Genomic DNA, 13,478 nt, shown 5'->3' with positions numbered 1-13,478 from the left:
GTTCAACTCCGTTCACCCCCGATTTCTACCTCGCCCCTTTCCCAATTACGCCAACTTACTATTTCCGTCGTTTTTCGCGAAGGCATGCTACGTGGCCGGGTTCTTACAATCGCGAAACATCGCTGCGCTGCGCTATTAAAGATCTAATTTTTTAACAATCGAGAAACGAAAAAAATTTTTACGACCGACGGGTCTCGACGCACGACCGTAAATATATGCTTAAAGTTTCAAAGTGAATTCTTAATAGCGACAAATGTTTGCCCCACCCCAAAAATATTCACGTCAGAGTCAAATCAGCACGGCACGATTTCGTTCTACTTACTTTAAAAATTAATTACGCAGAGCTGTCTCGGATATACAGCCGAAAGAAAATATCATTTTAATATTCCACTCTCTTTAAGTCACAATGAAAAATTATTGCGAGCATCCAGCTCAGATTATTTTGCAGTTTATATCGCGATAATCACGGTGCAAATTGCAATTTTGTGCGGCAGTAATCCATTAGCGGAAATAACCGTAATGAGGCGCAACACGTCCGGTGACGCATGTTATATTTACATGATTTCATGGCGCTTACACGTCCATCTATAGTATCTATACAAAAGGCTAGCGATAGTAATAATCGCGGCGCGCCGAGCGCAGTTGACCGCGGATCGATCACCGATACCTTATTCACCTTCTTGCGTAACTAATCGTACATCTCATTAGCGGTGTGAATCGGTTGTTAGCGTAGAAGGACGATTAAAAAGAGAGAGAGAAAAAAAAGGGAATCGGGTGCAGAGCGCAGCACCTTCGGACCCTGCTGGCAAATCCAGGATGGCCTCTGTCGAACGAGATTTACTCGCGTTTATTAATCCTCCCTAATAACCGGCCGCAATTTTAATCCGACGTTAATCTCCCACGGCCCGTCGGCCGAACGTTGGACCCGGCTCTCCCCATCGCACTTTGCCGCGGAATTTCGCATTTTCACCGCTTTAATCCAATTTTGATTCGTGACGAGAGAGCGCCGCGCATCCGAACTTCTCCGCCGCGTAGCGAAATCGGGTCGCGCGAGTCATCATTCCCGCTAAATCCACGCGCGAGATTATATTTGTTTCTCGCGACGTCGCGCGTGTCATTAAGCCGGCGGGTGATATTTCAAACGGGCGGGGGGTGGCTTATTTTCACGAATCCGGAAGTTTTAATGGCCACGGGAAAATTCAATCAGACGGCGCTATAAATTTTAATTGGTATTATTCTTCCGCACGTAATATACTACCCTCGAAATTTAACGTAAGTACATGTCAGTCGTGTATGTACGGAGGTCCGCTAACTGCATACCGCTCGACTGCCGGCAAACTTCTCAAGAAGAACTGTTTATTTTACGGTATATTTCCCCCGAATAAAGGCGGTCCCAATCGATCGAAGCAACGGGCACTTTAACATTTTTATTTTTCCGCCTTTTGTGCAATACCGTTCAAAAGAGAGAGCGTTCAGACTTCATGCGAAGTCTCATTTGTAATCTTAACGTGTTTAGTTCCTGTCGCGTTTTATTTAATTTTTTTTTTACTTTAATAAGTGGGGTACGGATTTAATTGCCGCGATGTTTATTAGTTTTTTCATTTAGCTCACTTTAAGCAGTGAGATTAAATATAATATGTTAATGTTGTTTTATATAATTTTATCAATTTTTTTTTATACGCAAGATATTATATTATTCCCTATGACAAAGACATCTTAACGCTTTCAATAAAAAAAAAATAATTACTCACCGGTTTGATGCGCAGCGGCTGAGTTTAGCAGCTATGATGATTCTGTAACATAATAAAATATAATTTTTTAATTAAATAATTAAACATACAGTTGCCTAAACAAGATTTCTAATAAATTAAACTTTCTCAAAATTTTAATTTTCTTTACTGACTATTAAAATTCTTTATTATTTTTAATTGTCCGCAAAATGATTAAGCAATTACAAAAAATAACGAAAGAAAATGATTGATTTTATAATAAAAAATAATCCTTACCGATACGTTGCTCAGCCGAAGCCTGATGTCTCCCAGACCTCCTCCTCCTCTCAGATCACGGCAGTCTTCCGCGCACACGACACTCGCGAAAACCGCAACCGGGTGAATTTAAAATCGCGCGATGGTATACGGCGCTCGCGGTTATAGAAATCTTACAACAAACGCGCGATTACTTTGACGATATTCGCGAAACGGTCGACGAACCGCCGGCGGTTCGTTTATCCAGTATCGGCGACGAGAGATGCTGTAACATAAAAATAAAAAATTAAATTAAAGAAGCAGTCAAAATAATATTAATTAAAAAAAAAATTCCACGCGTCTCTAATCTTTCATTCTTTAAGTTACACAGTTAAAGACAAATTTATTTGTTAGTTGAACAAGATTTCGAAGAGATCAAACTGTTCTAAACTTTATAATTTATTTATTTTATTAATTAAAAAATATCGTCACATTTAATTCTTATCGAAACGACAAGAGATGTCCAATAAGTAACAAAAACTTGTTAATTTAATATATTAAAAATTAATTCTTACCTTGAGGCTGCTCCGACGAAGCAGGATGCCTCTCCTAGGCCTCCTCCTCCTCTCAGTGGGGTTGTCGAGACGAGCCATCCTTCCACGTACAGAGGTCACTCGCGAAAACCGCGGCCGGACAAATTAATTTCGACCGACGAGCCGCTGCGGCTCGTATACTCAATCATCGGCGACGAACGACGTTATCATCTTCCTCGGACATCTATCTAAACAAAACCAAAGTCATACTTAGATATCGTCCTCGGGATATGAACTCACGCATCGCGAGGAGCTCGTACTTGTACAAGAATTACTTTATAACACGAGTTAAAAGACTCTATATGAATCAGAATGTGAAGCAAGAGCATGTATAGAAAGCGTAAAGACTCGAAATCGCCATTCAAAGTACTCATATATTATATATGAGGTCCTATCCGCGTGTACAGAGCTCCGTTATCTACGTACAGCGTATCGCCACGTGCCCGACTGCCGACTGCGGAATAGTACGGAATGCGAGGAGTGGGGATGGGCTCCGAGCGCGCTTACCCTTGCGGCGAAGGCCGTGCGTCCCATGTGTGTTTATCTCGAGCGCTACGAGGGATAGCACGTTACAATGAGGCTTATCGCGAAATATTATTTTCAATATTAAAGTTTTAACATATTACACATTTATAATCGGTCCATGTCGCGTAGTTTGTGAATTATGCCAATCGTTTGTGGTTTGCGTTATCAAAGTAAAGGAGAGAATATACTTAATGTGTAAATTAATCTATAAATCATATTTAAATTATGTTATAAAAATATACTTATATATAAAATAATTGTCGCGGTATAATGAAGGTATTCTGCGCGAATTTTCGCTTCATATACGCTCCACGTGCGAATCGTCGATCGCAAAAATGGTGTTAAAACCGATAGCTTTATTTATCGAATACTATACCCTACGCAAAGAATACAATAAATAATTTAAAGCGCTGCGTTGCAGCGGGTCAATTAATTTCGCAATTGTTCCCGTTAATTCGCAATAACTTCTACTGTGAAAAATTCACGGCGAATAAATTTTTTACCATCGATCCCGTCGATCGTGCCGTTACTCTACTCGATGACAATTAAGCGGGCTCAACTGAAACTTCTGTAATCCTATGTTGCTCGACGGCACGAAACATGAATTATTTATCTCGCATCGCGGTTACAGCATTGATAAAATGCGATTCTATTTTTCCGTAAATTTTTTCCGCTTTTCATTGCTCTGATTTTTTTAGACAGCCAATTAATTTTTCCGTGCGGCCGGAATATGCTTCAGCGCGCGATGAATATTTCGGTGGTAAAGGTCGGAACGCGAACATTTCACGAAACATCATCGTGAAACGATATACCCCTCTCCTTCCTACCCCCCCTTTCCCCCTTCCCCCCTTCGGGGTTTGCGTAGACGTTAATTTGGCGTTTTTCAGGGGAATGTAGAGGTGTTCTATCTGTGCCGCTTTCGCTCGTAAGAAACTTTCCACTAAGCTTCAATCGTTGTCTCTTGCGAATTCGCGCGAACTTAAGTCTGTGCAAGTGTAAGCGCGTGTATGTGACTGTTTCATTTCTGCGTGTGCTCGTGCAATAACAGTCATCGACGTGGCTAAATGTAAAGGCAACTGTTGGTCGTCACGCAGTGTCCTTTCGTGGCGAAGCAGGTTCTTTCATGTTCTTCCATCGTTAACTAATTGCCGTTGTAAATTAGAGTACGGGCCGGTGGGAGCACGACGATTGACGTAACTCCTTGTTCATTTATAATCTCTTCCGTGAAATTTTCTCAAATACGTGCTAATTAATGGGCCAGTCACTTGGCCGCGCTTAACGCGCTCCGCCCGGCCACTAATTAGTTCATCTTCAAGAGTTCCTTTCGCGCTATCTTGTATCAACGTGTCGCGATTCTGTGTTAGAATTGTTGTTTTGCCTTTTCCAACGTAAAATATACTTCGACGTTAGATCTGTCTTCCTTAACTGGACTCTTTTAACTATTTAATCAATCTTATATTTTGCAATTAAAAAAAAATAATTAAAAATGTTAATAAAAAAATCACGACTAAATTAAACAAATCTAACACTTTATTCCGCTTACTTGCTTCTCGTTCGCTCAGCAAAGAATTTAATTTATAATAAATATATGTTCTTTTTTTTTCTTTTCTTTTTTTTTTTTGTTCCTTAACATCGTTCTTTGATATTAGCTGGGAACGCAATTTAATTTACTTCTCGACGAAATTGTTATAAATGGCTAGCGGTCATTGTGCTTCCACCGTCATCATTTGTTTCTCAGTGTTACGTCCATTCAGCAGTGTATGTCTAATCTTCGTCAGCGTCATTCTCTTAGCTATGTTTGTACGTGTCACATCTCAAATTGACCTGCATCAAGTCGGGCCATCGTGCCGTTCTCGGCGACATAAATCTTCCGAAATTAGCCTGAGTGCAATTCTTACAGCTTGCAAAGAAGACCAATTCGAATGCTCGCCTGGTTATTGCGTGTTCTTATCACGACGCTGTGATGGATACATGGACTGTAGCAATGGAAGGGACGAACAAAATTGTCACAACATGAGTACGAATTATCACTATTTACTCCAATCAGCTGCGAAACGGCGCACTCGGGCGAAAACATGTAAATCAGTTACTCGCGTTGGAATAATGTCGGCCGCGCATCTGTTAAATGATCTCTACCGAGAAAACTCGTTTGGCTCGTTAAACTCGCGGTAAGAATCGTTCGCGACGAAGTCTAAAAGCACGTATCTACTTCTATGATCGATAGTCGCGCATGTTGCGCAAGTCGACGATGACGTTTCAGGGCCAATTACGTACGGTCACCGTAAAAATTCCGACGCTGGTAATTACGAGAGCACGAGGCAAAACTGAAAAGCTTAAACGTTTATTTCCCGGTGTTCGCTTCGCGAATTTTTTTTTTTCTTTTTTTATCGAAACGAATTGCATTTGTTCGAGTTCCGGTGAGCATCAGCGTCTCGTGTTCCCGTACTGCATGATTCGCGACACGCATACGTGCGTCTACTCTGCGACGGGAGGTAGGTATGAATTTCTATTGCATCTTTTGGGTACCCTGGAAGGATCGCGGTACGCAGGCGAGTTCTCCTGCGTGCCTGCGCAGCATGAGATTTGAGGTCTCGCATTTTTAACTCATTAGGAAGTAGCGCATGATAATTTATTTACGCACGACGGTGGTTACATCACAAAGTTATGCATAAACTCACGAACAGGTATTCGCACTATCATATCGCGCCGGCGATTCTTGCGCTTAATTATTCATGGATATGTGGTGGCGCATATGGCCGCGAATTTACTCCGTAAAATAGTCACACGCGCAAACAGTTAGCGGCGATATGCGGAGTAACTGTTATCCAACTGTCGCGAATAAATTAAATCACGGGTAAGTTAAATCTCGCTCGAAAGAAACTCGCACGTGCCCTCGATAATTTATGACAAACATGTTTTACTTTTATTTTTATATATTATTTTTAACCGGAATGCGATCTGGAATGCAAATAGCAATCAAGAGCAGACTTTGTAGCTGGAGAATTAAGATTTTATCCACGTTCGAATGGGCAGCCGAAACAACTTTCATAGATTTAACTTGAAGCTTGAAAACTTACGCTGGAAATTGTCGATATTTAGGGCGGACGTGAAATTTTCATCGGATTAATCGATATTTCGGTATTAATAACGAGGCACTACTCGTAGATTTTACATTCTCGCTGGACGCGATAAGCAGCCGAATCCACCGGCGCCAAATGTCAAGCGTACGACTGACACGACACTACAGCAGCCTATATTTACTATAGGTCAAGTGGATTTTTGCAAATAGTTGCCATTTTTAATCAACTAAAGCGGGCTGTCGAATATTTTCGAACGTGGAACGTATCCAATTGATTATTGATATCGTGTAAATTGAATATGCTTCAGTAGCCCGTTGAAATTGCGTTCAAATAATCGATAAAACTCGAGTCGACAGCTCTTCCGTTGCTTTGTCAGACAAAGAAGAAAAACTTTTAACTAAATCAAGATATAGCTGTATGAAAGTGCTATCGTATTGTCGAGGAGAATATATTTGTTGCGCGTATATATATTTTTTTTTTATATATCGGTTCAAGCTTTTCTATCTCTTTCTCTCCCTTATTATATGTATATACGTATATATTTTTTTTTTATCTTTTTTCCCCTATCTCTTTTTTTAAATAGCACGATGTCGAGCAGACGAATTCGAGTGCGCCAGCGGTTCGTGTGTCAGCAAAAATGCGAGATGCGATGGACGAAACGATTGTCCCGATCATTCTGACGAGTATAATTGCAATGGTTTGTTTATATTACTTTTTTTACGTTCTTCTTTTTTTTTTCTTTTTAACTTTATTTACGTCCCATAATTCTTCTTTTAATTAAGAATTATTTAAGTTGCGAATAATTACTTTCAATAATTATTTTTGACGCGTTGGAACAATAAATCAGAAGACTCCTCGTCAGTGCGAGAGAATCAGATTATTCTTCCGCTAAACTTTCGAGAAGTCATTACCTTATAATTAGGAATATTATCATGCATATGTATACGACTGTTTCGTACGCGATAAATCCTTGTCTTTTATAAACATTGTTTTTCTTTTTCATGCCGCCGTTTTCAGTGACCACCTGTAGTGGGGATCAATACCGCTGTCTGGATGGTATCTGCTTGAGTATCGACAAGCGTTGTAACGGAATCACCGATTGCCGCAATGGCGAAGATGAGGTTCTATGCGGTAAGCTAATCTGTTTCTCCCCTCCCGATTCGAAACGCGCACCTACTCGCTCGATCGATTCTCACGCATTTGAGAGCGCGAATTTAACAGAGTATGCCGACGAAGGATTTTTAACGGCGCAGATTTTCGACGGAGTTCCACGCGCGCTCCGTTAATTTTTGTCTGCGTCGTCTCGAGTCGCGTTGTCCTCGTTCGCGGGCAACAACGACTGCGGATCGCATACGACGGACGCATATTCATAACCAGCCGCGAGGTCAATAATCACTTTTGCACGTTCAACGATAATTCTACCGCAACGGTTCCAGCAATAAGCCGCGATAAGCTTGCGCCAGTGCTCTTCGCCAAGTGTTGGTTACCCGACGCGATTATTCACGAGCGATCGAAAGGGGCGCCTGAGCTTAAACGAGCCTTAAACGCGCCTGCGAAGTTTAACAACAAGATTGTAGGCACTTTGATAAGTCTCGCGAGTAAACCCAGGAGTGATCTCATTCGAACGCACGCTCAACGTCGTAGAAATAACGCGCCGCAAAGATTGTGACTCGTGTAAATTACTGTCCTTTTCGGAAATTTCAAGTTTCGCAATTTTGTTTCTTTTTCTCTCTTTTTTTTTTTTAACCCGTCTCGGGGCGGAAACGAATTTGCCTTTCTACTGCAACGGCGAACCATGGGAAACAGAAATGCGCCTACATACATATAATTAGACGCTGGCGAGGGGGCTCGAAGACCCGGCGTCGGATAAGCAGTTGCGCACTGTAACGTGAATAACGTAAACTTAATTTTCTCCGGCACGCTCCGCGTGACTTTTCGATTTACGATTTTCCACGCTGACCGAACTTTACGCCCGGCGCGCTTACGCCGAAAATAACGCCTCTTTTCCTGAAATAGTTTAGCCGATGTCGTTGCACCACCCTAATCCCGGTTACGGTGCAATCTAAGCTAAGGCGCGCGCACCGTCCGGTCGTGTGTGAAGGAAGGCGGCGGAACTTTCGGTCGAACCCGAATGCACTCGGGCCGTTACACGTTACGGCGTTACCTATTACCTAAACGGGCTCGCACTAATTAATCGATTTTTAAGCGAACCGAATCCGACGTCCCTGCAACCGGCACGCGCGGAGCGAAGACATCAATCCACGTTGCTGATCGAAGATAAATTGATCGCGCAAAGTAGTCCAATAGTCCACAGCATTCCCCCGCGATTGACTTATCTCCCGATCGAGAATGCAGATTGCTGCTCTTCGCTCTTGTAAATTCCTCACATACCTCCTTCGTACTAACCCCAGCAAAAGCTGCGCAGCTCGAAGCATCTCACACCAGGTAAAGGTGCGGACGTCCGCTTCTACCGTCCGAACATTTATAATGCCATGCAAATCGTACTCGGGCTCGTGTATTCGCGTTATCACTCGTACCGCTTTGTCATAAATAATTATGCCGGCGTCCGGCAAAGTTATTTAGCGTCGCGAACTTGCACTTTGGACGGAAGATGCGGATCGTCGAAGGGCTTGCTTGGGCCGCGATCGCGCGGCTTGCCGAAAGATCGTGTGCGATCCTGGAGAATAGATAACATCTCGAGGACAGGGCTGACGCGCGATGTAATCTTTAAATACGCATGAGTGTATGGTGTATGGAGCAGGTTGCGGAGAAGCCGAGTTTAGCTGCACGGACGGTCGCTGCATCAGCTACGTGTTGCAGTGCAACGGGGTGAACGAGTGCTCTGACGGCTCTGATGAGAGGGACTGCGGTAATTATGCCACACCACACTTACGCACACTCTTCCTTTTACACGATACATAGCAATACGTACACGTGTATCGCAGTCGCGCGCGCACGCGAGACAAATTTTTTTAATAAGTACATTATCTTGCAAGGCAGCGAGCTACGTTTGAATAGTACGCGATATTGTTTCTCACACGACGCAGATTTATTTTTTTCTTTTTTTAGTTATTAGAATTTGAAATAGATTGAGGTTTAGGCACTTTGAGAAAAAAGATTTTTGCTTGTATTTTTGTGGATCTATTATCCTTCTAAAATATAGTCTTGTTATAGTTTGATACGTAGTGCGCATAGAAAGTCTGACACTAAAGCGAGAATTCAAGCAACTCTTCTATCGATCGCGCTGACTTTCAAGTACAACTTCCAAGCATTCTGCATGATGTTTTCACCATTACGCTCGCCTTCTTCCACCGTAATCCTTTTTTAATCGTACTTATCGCAAAATCATGCGCCACCCGTAGAGACGTATCCGTGGCGAAAATTCTATAACGCCGGAAAGTTCGCGATTGCACGGAAGTCGCCGGCCGCGATTTCCTACGGAGGGAAACTCGCGGAGCGCCGAAGGAATATGAATATGCAACCCGCGACGACGGGAAGCGCCTATCGACTCGCCATCAAACCAGCCGTGACGATCGGTAATCCGATCCTGGAAGCGTTTCCGGAAGAAGCTCAGCGACGAAGATTTCCAAACTCCATGCTGCAGAGCCGCTCGGCAGACTTGATAAAAATTGCGCCCAAATCGAAAAACAATAACTCGCTCTCGCAGCGGCAGTACGTGGAACATGGCCGAGCTCGTAAACCCGACGCGAATTGCGGCACTCCAAACGCCGAGGCTCGTCACTTAACCGGCGATCAAGTTTTGTCGAAATTAAACTACGAATCCCAAGTCTCGAAACCCTTCAAGCTGTCAGATAATTTAGTGAAATCTTTCCGAACGTTCAAGCAAAACAATATTTCGCTGAAAAATGTACATTTGCCGCACGTCAATAATCGTAATAGAACGCGAGATATAATAAGTGGTGGCAAATATCTGTCACAATTAGTCACGTCATCTACGATGAAAATGTCGATAGAACCTGCGGCCGCTGAACGAAATGCATTGAGAAATATCACTTCAAAAAATTCCGATGCAACGTCATTCAATTACGTTAGAACTGAAAATGATAAACTGGATAATGAGGAAACATTTTTTGGATATAAGATGAAAAAAGACAGCAAGGTTGCAAATTATTATAATAAATATCTAAAACGTACGCTGTTAAAAAAAATAGCGCCGGTAACGGCGAGCACGAGTAAAATCGAAGAGCATGTCACGACAAATATGAAATACGATAAAGTGCAACAACAAGTTTCATCCGCTTCAAAAGAAATGTCTACAACGATAAAATCAAATAATAATTATTCCTTGATAAAAACAGAAAAATTGCTGTACACCGTTAATTCACCTAAGGTAGAAATACATCGATATTTTCCAGTAATAATCAATGCCGTCGATGATGTCGATACCGTATCAAATTTGTCAATTACGAACGACAACGAGACTCGACAAAATCAAGATAACGAAAATAAAAAGTACAACCAGTCGAATGCTATATTTCAAAAATTATACGAGAGTAACGAAAATTCGATAACGCAAGACGATAACGACATCGATTCCAGGATGATAAACTTCACCGAGGAGCGGAAGTCAATACCCGCAGACGATCGCGCGTACGCGAAAGAATCGCAGGAATCCAGAGAGACTTTAGAATCATCGGAAGACGACTTCGAGGTTCTGATATTAAACCTTACGACGACGAGGGCCCCCGAGATCGTCACGAGGGATGCAAACAAATCCGCGGAGAAAGGATCCACTGAAAAGCACGGCAAACGCGAGCACAAAAGTCGTCATAATGGCCGTAAGAACAACAGGCCCAGGAAGAGGAAGAAGAATCGCGACGCGAAGCGTAAGAGGAAACAGACATCGACCGTCGTCTGGGAAGTCGACGAGCCGACGAGCGTCGATTATGGCGGCATTTATAGCTCGGAGCGGGCGAAGACTACACTACCTCGTAATGATCCAGGATACGACAAAGCTGACGGTAATCGGAATACGAGCATGGGTAGAAACGACTGGCATCTCACTGATGAAATTACAACGGAACCCTTTAAGACAGAATTCTCTAACGCTGATGAGTCCGTCTCAGAGAATCCCGCGGGAGATGGCACTCGCAATGGATTTCAATTTTCGGAAGAAACAACGAATGTGGATCATACCACCGGTAGCACCGCATCTGATTTATCAACGACGGCCAGCGAGAAAAAATCTAAAAAATGTAAAACGCCAGTTACGACTACTACGCCAACGACGACTACGGAAATTAGCTGGTTGAACTGGTTTTTGAAGTGCAATAATACAAACAAGGACGAAGAAACTGAATGCGAAGACGTCGCTACTTTTTCAAACGCAAGTGAATTAATAGGGAATGAAACTGATAATTACGGCGTCACTGTTAGCGACGGCAATTCTTCTACGTACGACGTGATAACAGAATCAGACAGCACTGCTTCGTCTTGGAAATTTTCCACCGAAGAAAATACAGAGATAAGCAACATAATTACCGCGGAATATAGCACGATTGATAACGAAGAAAGCGACGAAAGTAATACGCAGCCTTGGAATCGGGAAAGCGTCACGTATTCTGCGATCGTAGGCACCACGTATGACATAAATTCGAATTTCAATTACGAAGAAGAAAAAGAAGAGGACGTAACAGAGAAACTGCTGTCCGACGAGGACAACGAGATCGACAACGACGTCGCGGAGGATTACGAGATCGATGGCTGTAACGACACTCAGCACGCCTGCGATAGATATTTGTGTATCGAGGGAGATCGAGTCTGCGACGGCATCGTAGATTGTCTGAATGCTAACGACGAGACAAACTGCGACTACATATACTTAAAGAGGTTGGAGGAGCATTTCACGCCTAACAAACACGTTGAGGTCATCCCGCTTAATACTGTCAAAGATTATTCGTCGTTCGACGAATGTAACGTTAACGAACATCCTTGCGACGGCACATGCATAAGCGCGCTAAACGTCTGCAACGGCGAGAGGGACTGCCTGGACGGTACGGACGAAGATAACTGCGCCGAAGGTATTCCCTACGTAAAAAAAAAAAAAAAAATAATTTCCTGGAACAGCTGACGTCTCTCTTCGTCCACGCTGTGAAACACTTTATCCCTGAAACGGGAACGTCTTCGTTGTACAGAAAAAAATGGCTTTGAAGATATCGACGTAACTAATATATGTGGACGTCCCTGGGAAACCGCCGAGATCTATCGCGGCGGAAGACTTCGAACTATCGTTTCTGGTTATATATCAGGTCGGTGAAAAATTCTCTTTATATTTTGAGGCGGTCTATTTACGCAATTAAAATATGAAAAGACATTTAGACCGACCTGATACATAAATACTTTACTCTCTACGATTAAAGCTATTTTTTATTTCGAGACTGTAAGACTCGCTTCTGTGCTTTTAAAGAAAAGACGTCGTGATGTGCGTCGGAAATTTACGTCGTCTGTTAAATGTTTACGCGGCTTTGGGGAGCTAATGCGTTAACAGAGCCAAATTGCGGATAAATGACTTTTAAGTTAAATACGTAAAAGTGCACGTTTACGTTATGCCGTCGATCTTTGCTGTAAAAATATTGCCTTCCGAGAAAGAGAAACGGTAAAAGACAATTTATCTAATAACGATTGCGCGGTGAGCTTTAAGTGCAGTGACCGAAGATGATTATCTTATATATTTCTTATTAAAATCATCAAGGCCGACTTCTCGCACGGCTTGAAAGAGGATTTGCAATTAATGATTAAGCATCGATGCGTCAATCAGTGACTAAGTTAGTCATTCCGCAGCCTGGAAAACGTATGGTTAATCGCAGATATTTTTATACTCGCAAATTAAATTGCTAACTGAAAGGCCGCGGAAATAAAAGCGTGAATCCTCTTTTCTCGGATGTAAAAACGACGTGCCATTTCATCCACTTCATCTTTTGACATCATCGTTGCGTCACGTATTATCCGTTCTCTTCTATGACGATACGCAGCCCACACATGACACACGTATACCCAAACATTATATATAGTTTACAAGTTGGAGAAAAAGAAGGTAAAGAAATATGAGACAAACCTCGAAACTTTATACGACGGGTGTAAAGTGCGCTAAAAATATTTGAAATTAATATGGAATTTATTAAAAGACACGTTTGATTTCGAGGTAAAAGAATATAATTTCTTATATTTATATCGTCTCGTATTTCTGCCTTCTCTTATAATTGAAATAATTCTAACCACTGTGATAAGGCTTCCTCACGACGCTTTAAATGTTAGATAAAGCTTCAAAATGTAATAATATCTTGGTTACAGAACCA

General features: G+C 42.3%; 1 protein-coding gene across 15 annotated transcripts in view; it reads left to right on the top strand.

Moving 5' to 3' along the window:
- Positions 1-13,478, top strand: part of Trol (terribly reduced optic lobes) — a 132,160-nt gene that overhangs the window by 87,594 nt on the left and 31,088 nt on the right. For 6 of the 15 annotated variants that reach the window (XM_070671534.1, XM_070671537.1, XM_070671538.1 and 3 more), the window contains exons 11-14: positions 4,983-5,099; positions 6,746-6,859; positions 7,180-7,293; positions 8,924-9,031. In XM_070671534.1, coding sequence (XP_070527635.1) covers positions 4,983-5,099; positions 6,746-6,859; positions 7,180-7,293; positions 8,924-9,031 — 453 coding nt within the window. Of the gene's footprint in view, positions 1-4,982; positions 5,100-6,745; positions 6,860-7,179; positions 7,294-8,923; positions 9,032-9,524; positions 12,204-13,478 lie in introns of all 15 variants that reach the window. The other 9 variants (XM_070671535.1, XM_070671539.1, XM_070671540.1 and 6 more) reach the window with 2 other exon arrangements.

The sequence above is a fragment of the Cardiocondyla obscurior genome, linkage group LG23, assembly GCF_019399895.1.
Source record: "Cardiocondyla obscurior isolate alpha-2009 linkage group LG23, Cobs3.1, whole genome shotgun sequence".
NCBI classification, from domain to species: Eukaryota; Metazoa; Arthropoda; class Insecta; order Hymenoptera; family Formicidae; genus Cardiocondyla; species Cardiocondyla obscurior.
This window is presented reverse-complemented; position numbering and strand designations above follow the sequence as displayed.